The 9,524-nt window shown below is 38.9% G+C and overlaps 1 protein-coding gene across 1 annotated transcript in view; it reads right to left on the reverse strand.

Annotated features, from left to right (window-relative positions):
- Positions 1-1,258, reverse strand: part of plekhg4 (pleckstrin homology domain containing, family G (with RhoGef domain) member 4) — a 213,957-nt gene extending 212,699 nt beyond the window's left edge. The window contains exon 1 of the mRNA XM_078210999.1: positions 1,078-1,258. Within this exon, the coding sequence (XP_078067125.1) occupies positions 1,078-1,089 (12 nt within the window). The 5' untranslated portion in view covers positions 1,090-1,258. The remainder of the gene's footprint in view (positions 1-1,077) is intronic.
- Between the last annotated feature and the right edge of the window lie 8,266 nt (positions 1,259-9,524).

Genomic DNA, 9,524 nt, shown 5'->3' on the forward strand with positions numbered 1-9,524 from the left:
GGAATTAGGTGGAAATAGCAATGTGGACGACTCATCACACTCTAAACATGTGTGGAGGCATGGAAAACCACAGAAATATAAGGAAGTATTTTGGTTGTTCATCACCACTAAATCTAATTCCCAAACCTTTTCTCTTCCTAGCGTAAATACAACCACCACTCCAAAGTCACAGACCATCCTTATTTGAAACTACATCACCATTCCCTCACTGTTGCTGGATTAAAATCCTAGAATTCCCCTTCCTAACACCTAATAATGCAGTGTGATGTTTTTTACAGTTGCCAGATCCAGCTATTCAACTGTGGGTGCCACCTACATCACATTGACACAGCAGTTCATGAAGGCGGCTCACCATCACCTTCTCAAGGGCAATTGGGGGTGGACAATAAATGCTAGTGTAGCCAACAACGCACCTATCCCATTAAAAAATATGCAGTGAACATACTTATCGACAAATGTCAGAAACACGTCATCTTACACACACAGTCTGAGTATCACTAACTTGCTAAGTTACTGACCACAGCTTACTTTACCACAGTTCTTATCTGAATTGCATCCCTACTCAAATAAGGGTAACAAATGGCAAAATTCTGATCTTTTGCAGTTCTGGTACAACAGAATTAGGAAAAACAAAAATAAATTACAATTCCTTCTGGTTGCAGTGTGATGTCCTTTACAGTTGCCAGATCCAGCTAATCAACAGTGCTAACAGAGTAGCAAAGTTCAGCTTCAATTCAACAGTGATTTTTATCAGAAGTAATTTGCACAGTGTGTAAATAAGACATTTACCACAAGCATTTGGCCCATTTCTGAAAACATTAATGCAAGATGACGTTTTTTAAAAGTTCACAGTAACTTTCTTGCTATATAGCTTGCACAAAACATTTTACACAAAGATTTTAGCCTTTTACAACAGGCCACAATCCTACTGATCAGAAGTGTCTGGCAAGACTGGCATGAACTTCTGGCCAGTGGGATTAAGTTGTCATACGAATAGAGAGTGAACACAATATCTATAATCCGTTCACGATGAGGAATCAAAATATACAGGATGCAATAAATAACTGAAAGTTGTACCATTTTCTTCATGATATTCTATCTTTTCCAGATGTATTTTCCAATTTGACATTTCCCTTTTTCCTTCTTCAATCGGGATAGTTCCTCAAGAATACTGATCACTGCTAAAGTTGATGAATAGCGTAGCACACCAGCACCCAAAGCATGCAGCTGTGATCCAGCCTTTTACCCGCCCCCTCTCAAGGTTGCCAGCAATTCTAACTCATGACACATATGGTCAGCTGGGGACCTATTTAAGGAGACTCTAACTACCAACAGTCATTGCAGAATAAATCAAACAGTTACGTTTTCAAAGCATACACAGGCTTAAAGAATTAACTGGCAAGTTCTTTTAAAATAGCTTAAAAGTAAAATAAAATTTTGGCTTTAGTATTAGTTGGCCAAACCCTCTGAAAATATAAAGCACAAACAACTATCGTGCATTTAATAATAATGCATACCAATGTGAATTCTGTAGTTACTTAATCATTTTACATAATTCAACATCAAATCAAGACCAGTGCAATAAAATATAAGTCAGCTATTATTCTCTCACCATTGTACCAGCAGCTAGAAATGCTGCAAGAAATAGTCTGCAGTCCCTTCAATCACCCCACTTCCCTAATTATGCATACAGATGAGCTGATTTCCTGTGGCTACTGCTGTCACAGAAACACATCTTTTTTCAAAGGAAAGACACACATCATCAAATGTTACTGGGTTTAATTCTCTGCCATAAAAATGTAGAGTTATAAAACAAGATTTTTAAAACAGGAATTCTTCTGCAAAACAAGTATAGGACGGAAAGATGTGGCATCACTTTTGTGGGTGTAGTTTTTTTTATATAACAAAGCAACACTTGTTTCACTGTTTTGAATGGCAAACATTTTCCCTAGGTTGATGACTGACTTTAGTGTTCATCAGTTGTAAACCTTAAAAAACACACACAAGGCAAATACTCGCGAGAAATTTTCAATTACTATTTTCTCCCACATCTGCTAATTGTACAAATCTCATAGAAAGGCCAAACCTTTACTGCAAAGATCAGCTGCTGAATAGCAAACACAAAATATCACTGAAAGAACACAATTTGTTCTGGATCTTACTCTACTTTATTAATACTGTAGATTCTAATTGTTTCACGATACCTTTTTTTCCTTTCATGAACTCATAGGTTAAGGAAAAAGTATGGCACCACCATGACTGTGGCCAGAATGTTTGGCCATTCACGCCGGTGGAATCTTTTGGTCCCGCCGAGGGCACATCCCCACATGGGGTATCTGGCGGTGAGAGGTGCATTCAATGGGAAACCCTGTTGACAATGGTGGGATGGCTGGCCAATGGTGGGCCACCTCCACTGCCGTAAACGTGCAACAGGTTGTGTGGAAAGTCCCACCTTATGATATATAAAATGGGTTTCAGGCCATTAATCAAAGCTGTCATTTTAGTGGGAATTTTCAACACAACCCAAATCTGTCAATAAAATAATTTTCTATCCAATTATCATAGTATAGTACGAAGTCACATTAAAAAAATACCCCCCAAAAATGTTGATTTCTCAATGACATGCAAGAGTCACAATTCTGTGTAATCAAAGGAAAAAACTAAATGATAATTAATGGACCACATGCAGCAAGAATGGCCTTTTATTGTTTGTTTCCTCAGTTGCTGTAATTAACATAGCAGTTTATTACTCTGGCAATAGCAGGGTTTTCCTTCATTGATTGTTCAATGAATCTGGTTAGAACCTTTAATGTTTTTCTGCCCCCTAGCCAAATATAAACATTGTAATCATTAGCCCGTTCAAGTCTGAAAAAGAAAAACTAATTCTGTACAGGATCAGTGCCTCAATATTACATTTGCTTAAGTCATGACAGAAAATCAGGTGAAAACTGGGTGGGGGATTTTAATTTGGAAAAACTCTGGTGAGGGGAGGGAGCTGGAGATGGGACCATAGGGAATCCGGAAGCAAGTGCAGTACATCCGTCAGTGGCTTCATAGCTAGCACTGCATTTGTAACTGACTTGAGTCTCCTGACCAACCGGCAACTGAAATTGGTTCATTTAAATTGAACTAAGGGGAAAAGATGATAATCCATGGATTGTGGAGATCAGGGAACAGAGGAAGCAAAGGCCATCATGGAATCCCAATGTGACAGGGCTGTAGTTCACTTCACAGTAACTCATCTCCTTCCTGAATCCCCAAAGCCTAACCACCATCTACAAGTCACAAGTCAGGTGTGTGATGGAATACTCACCACTTACTTGGACGAGTGCAGTTCTACAGCACTCAAGAAGCTCAACACTATCCACGACAAAGTCATCCACTTGAATATCACCACCTTTAACATCCACTCTTCCGCCACTGACATACAGTGGCAGCAGTCTATACCACCTACAATATGCACTACAACAACCTGCCAAGGCTCCTGTGTCAGCACCTTCCAAACATGAGACCTCTACCATCTAGAATGACAAAGGCAGTAGGCGCATGGGAACGTCACCAACTGCAAGTTCCCCTTCAAGTAACATACTATCGCGACTTGGAACCATATTGCTATTCCTTCACTGTTGCCTGGTCAAAATTCTGGAATTATCTTCTGAAAAGCATTGTGAATGCATCTACACGACATGGACAGCAGCAGTAAAGGCGACGGTTCACCATCATGTTCTCAAAAGCAATTAGAGATACAGAGGATCATTCACTGCACATGATTGTAAATCTGTCAGTGCCAGATTTCCCAGGAGTGTTCTTGAACTTCCATTCCGTCAAAGTATCATTAGTTTGTAACTGCAGACAGTTTGACAATATAAGTGTGCCCAAGATTTCAGGGAACTGTGGCGATGATTTTTGCCACGTGCCAGTTCACTTTTCCTGGAAAGTTGCTTGGACACAACAACTACCTACTTAGCTGTGGCTCTGACATCCTTAAGGAACTCAAGCAAGGCAATAGAGAGCTACAATCAAAGTCATATGATAGTGCAATGCGTCACTGAAGGAACATTCAGCATACTGAAGATGTGCTTTATAATCTCCGAATCTTATCATCTTTAACCTTGATATTAAGAAAGAAAAGTTGCACTCTAGACCACAGGGGATGGTTATGGTTGTTTGTGTACAGGAGAAACCTCTAACATGACATCTATTGATGTGGCCTAATATCTGAAGTGCCTAGGTGAGAAAGTAAGTGGAGGTCAGATCCTTGCCACAACAATTAATGGAAGGTTTTCAACTCAAAAGGGACCCCGGCAGGAGTCACATTCCAGATTGATTTTTCAGGTTCCCGCAAGCCAAGAAATGGAAGTGCAACATGGGAAGGATGCCCCCTAGTTCTTTGGCTCTTTTTCAGAGGTTTTGCTGTGGGTGAGACACAGAGATGTGAATGGAAGTGGCAGATGCAGTCAGCAACAGGACATGATCCCTCTAACTTGGATTCAGTGCCACAAGAGGTTTAGTTACCTCATTAGGCTGGGAAAAATTAGTAGCATCCTACTTTTGGTGCCAAGCCCACATTGATTCCCTAGAATCTCCCTGCTTAAAACTCCTCAGGCCAAAATACCTTGCAGCTCCACTCGTTCCTCTCTCAAGGCATCTCCTCACATCTCCATCTGAACAGCGAACACTTGCCCTCAAGTTAATCATCTATATCTGATACCCATGCCTCACATGTACCCTCCATGAATGCTGTAATTTCATCTTCTCCACACAATCCAATTCTCACACTCAAAACACTTCACTTTTGCCCCTTGCAAGATAAGAGAGTGCAGAAGTCTAGCAAGAGAGAAAGAGTAGCAAGTAACCCTCCAGTGATAGCCACCCCAACAACTGTAAAGCCAACAGCCTTGGCAAAGAAATAAATTATAATATGAAGCTTTCTTAATAAGGAAAAAATGACTTACAGGTATAAACTAATTATAAACTAAACAATAAACAAACTTCAACCCAAAATTCATTTAGTTAATCTAAGGGAGTAAATTGCAAGCATTTGCACAAACAGATCCAATAATTGTATATTAGAAGTTAAAAAATATATTTTGATTGGCTGCATCTAAAATACCATGCTTTTGTTGATGATTTTTAAAGTATGCAGAGTATAAAGAAATGTTCTATTTTTATGTCCATAATATTACAACAAAGTATTCTGTCAGGAATTTCGAACATCATTAACAGGTTTCAAGCACATAAAACTTTAAAGAGTAGAACTGATTTCTTTCTTTAACTGTGCATTTATAACATCCCTTTGATCCTACTTTCAAACAAAAAGACTTTGAATGGATGTGACAGCAGCAATTCTAAACCATGCTTTTCCCATAATTCAAGATTTATTTATTTGATAGTTATGATTTGTTCAATTCCCAGGATATAGTAAAACTGAAATTCATTAAAATTAAATGCAAACAATGACATCATTAAATAAATATGCATTATATTTTGCAGGACAAAGGAAAGACAACTCAGAAATGTCAGTGAGAAAAAGTAACCATGAAGTAAAACTATTTTACTCAATTAGAGGTTAGGCCCACAGTATGGTGCTGGTGACCCAACATCTCTTCACCACACAACATACAATTGATTTTGAGATATCAGACATCTGTCTGCATCCTAGATTGCCTGGCTGTGATTCCTCAGATCACTAGTTCCATCCCTTTTTCATGCTTTGAATGAGACTCTTTGTCCTGACTTGCCACAGAAATGAGACACCAGCCCAGAGACTGAACTTTTATATTATATGAATGCTGAGATGGCCCCAACTTGTGTTGAAGCCAGAAAGTTATAGCAAATGACAAGATGCTCACAGCTCATGGATATGAAATGATTCTTAGCAATATTCTTTTGCTTCTCCTTGTTAATTAACAGATTCTAATTTGTGCACACTACATTAATAAGTAAATTTAAGCACCTTATTAAGGAAAATGATTCAAACATAAAGTAGCACCGTCAGGCTGGTCTTGGGAACACAAGACTAATTCTACGTTCAAAGGGAAGTCTTTTCTACAAAATTATATAAAATTATTTGTAACGAAACTAAAATTAATAAAGTTGTATTATATATTGACCGTAACAAAAGCAGATGCCAATGAGAAATCAGTGTATACATGGTTTCAAATGCTAAAAACAAAGAGCACAGTTGAGAACATAAATTATGCAATATTAATTTTGAAGCACATCAGTAATACCGTAAGTGTCAGACTACATTAACATGACTTAAAACAAAAGAATTAGAACACTGCCCATGATCTGTGGAGCGATCCTAAACAGAAGCACCCTTCAGTTATTTTGAAGGTGGAATGGCAAACCAGCCATAATTCTAGTGTTTTGAGAAATTGAAATTATCCCAAGAATGATTTCAGCAGTTATAAAAGTAATTAGGATTAATGAAGTTTCACAAGTTCACATCAGATAGGTGAAGTGTCACAACAGCTAGTTTCCACAATACTGCAAAACTTTTCCCAAACGTATCACAAAACCTACAGTGTACTGCCCACAAGTTAAGCTAACCTTTGACACATTCCCTGCTAGGACCTATAGTGTAAGAAATAAAGGGGCAGCAACTGCGCAGGCTTTGCTTGTGTGCCATCCTTACCTGTGTAAGGTACTACATGTTACTGACCAAAAACTTGAGGGAAGGCTGCAATCACCATGTCATTTCTACCTCCAAGCTTCTCAAATTCCGAATAAACAGACCAGTATTTCTACCAGTTAGATCAAAATGGTTTGCTGTTGCACATCCGAGGACAAAGTCATTAAAAGTTAACCAGAAATAGTTACATGTGGTTAAAAGACTCTTGCAAACACAACTTTTACTATAATACTCGAGGCCATTATACCTAAATTAATAGAACATGTTGGTAACGATACAATGTAATGTGAGGTGAGCCACAGGAGTCAAGAGGTGGTGTCAGATTCATGATCACGAAGTTAACTATTTAGAACACCTCTCCATTCCACCCAAATTATTTTCTTTCCCTTTCTTAGCAATATATTGATGCGTTTAGCCAGCCTTAAGATTCAAACAATGCCCAAAATTTATTTTTCCATGAATCATGTCAATAACAAGCATTTGAGCTTAAGATGTGGTCTATAATTTTATTAAATTTAACAAGTGCGCATAAGCATATGCCAAATTTAGATTTCTGCAATACGTCTGCCCATGTTATTTGACTAGAAGCTCAGAGTAGTTAAAAAGATGCATTTGAAATGCTAAAGATTGACTAAATGTTTTGTGAAAATGTTTTGGGCGACACGATAGCAGAGTGGTTAGCACTGCTGCTTCACAGCTCCAGGGACCTGGGTTCGATTTCCGGCTTGGGTCACTGTCTGTGTGGAGTTTGCACATTCTCCTCGTGTCTGCGTGGGTTTCCTCCGGGTGCTCCGGTTTCCTCCCACAATCCAAAGATGTGCGGGTTAGGTTGATTGGCCAGGCTAAAATTGCCCCTTAGTGTCCTAGGTAGGTTAGAGGGATTAATGGGTAAATATGTAGGGATATGGGGGTAGGCCTGGGTGGGATTGTGGTCGGTGCAGACTCAATGGGCCAAATGGCCTCTTTCTGCACTGTAGGGTTTCTATGATTTCTATGAAAATGTGTCAGTGAATACTTATCCGAGAATGATTGTAGGAAGCTAATATTCTCACAATTAGTTGCCTTTCCATGAGTAATCTGAAATACAACTCCTAAATTAAGATGGTTTAAAATTCATTTATATGGATGTGGGCGTCTCTAACCAGGCTATCATTTATTGCCCATCCTATCCCAGAGGCAATATGAGGAGACATACATAGACAGCTTGGGTTAGTTAAGGCCAAGTATGAATGTGTTTGATGACAGACACAAGAAAAAAAAATCATTTTGCTTCACAGTACCTGCAATTTGCCCCAATATTGTCTGGGCCCAACCCAGATATGGATATTACAAGTACAAAGCATAATATATTCAATAAAAGATTCCCTGGTTTGATCATAGACATTGAAAATTCTTGCCTATTCAGATATATAGGGAAAAAAAGATGCATTTATGTAGGAACACTGGAACAGGAATAGGTCATTCAGCTCCTCGAGCCCACTCTGCCTTTCAGTATCATGGCTGATCTGTGGCCTAACTCCAGGTACCCGCCTTAAGCCCATATCCGTTGATACCCCTGCTCAATAAAAATTTGTCTATCTAAACTGAATAATTAAACCAGCATCCAACATCGCTTTGAGGAAGAGAGCTCCAAACCTCCACCATTCTGTATGTAGAAGTGTTTTCAACATTTCTCCTGAATGACTTGGCCCTAATTTTTAGATAATGGCCACTGGTTCAGCGGAAACGGTTTATCTTTATTCACCTGTCCTTCCCTGTAAATATTTTGCATATTTCTATCAGATCGCCCCTCAACTTTCTGAACTCAAGAGAATAAAGGTCTAATTTGTCTAATCCGTCCTCGTAACTTGACCCTTGAAGACGAGGTATCATTCTTGTAAACCTGCGATGAACTCCCATCAGGGTTATAACATTCTTCCCAATGTGGTGTCCATTCCTGCTCACAGTACTCTAGGTGGAGTCTAACTAGGGTTTTGTACAACTGCAGCATAACATCTACATCCCTATACTCTAGCCCTTTAGATGTGAAGGCCAGCATTCCATTGGTCTTCTTGATTGTTTCCTGCATCTGTTCGTGGCATTTTAAGGAGCTACGCACCTGAACCCTCAAATCTCGAATATCCACTGAATTTAACTTTGTGCCTTTTTTGATCTGAAATGGGTAAACTCACACATATATATTAAAATCCATTTGCCACACCTTGGCTCATTCACCCAATCTAAAAATATCCTGTTGTAGTTGTATGCTGTCCTCAACTCTATCTACAAAGCTGCCCAATTTTGAGTCATCTGCAAATTTGGATATTTGACCTTTTATGCCATTATCCAAGTTGTTAATGCATATTGTAAATAATAGAGGCCTCAAGACAGATCTATGTGGGACACATCCTCCCAATTTAAGTACTTACCCATTACTACAACTCTCTATTTCCTGTTACTCAATCTATTTCTTGTTCATGTTAGCAATTTACCTTCAATTCCATGGGCTTCCATCATAGCTAGCAATCTCACAGGACTTTGTCAAAAGCCTTCTGGAAGTCCAAATAAATGACTTCCATCGACCTGCCTCTGTCACAGTCTTTGTCACCTTTTCAACGAATTCTACAAAGTTTATCAGGTATTTCCTACCCTTCATGAATCCATGCTGACTCTCTCCGATTAATTAAAATTTCTCAAAGTGATCAGTTACCTTATCCTTGATTAATGACTCCAACAATTTCCCCACAACAAACGCTAGGCTAACTGATCTGTAATTCCTTGGTAATTCCCTAGTGTCTTTCACAACTATAGAACATCCAAAGCACTTGAATCTGATTCTATCACTCTTTTAGGTATTACAATCCAGATAGCGGTGTAAAAATGTCTCTTCATATCACCTCTGGCTCCG

Source organism: Mustelus asterias, chromosome 4, assembly GCF_964213995.1.
Source record: "Mustelus asterias chromosome 4, sMusAst1.hap1.1, whole genome shotgun sequence".
Taxonomy (NCBI): Eukaryota; Metazoa; Chordata; class Chondrichthyes; order Carcharhiniformes; family Triakidae; genus Mustelus; species Mustelus asterias.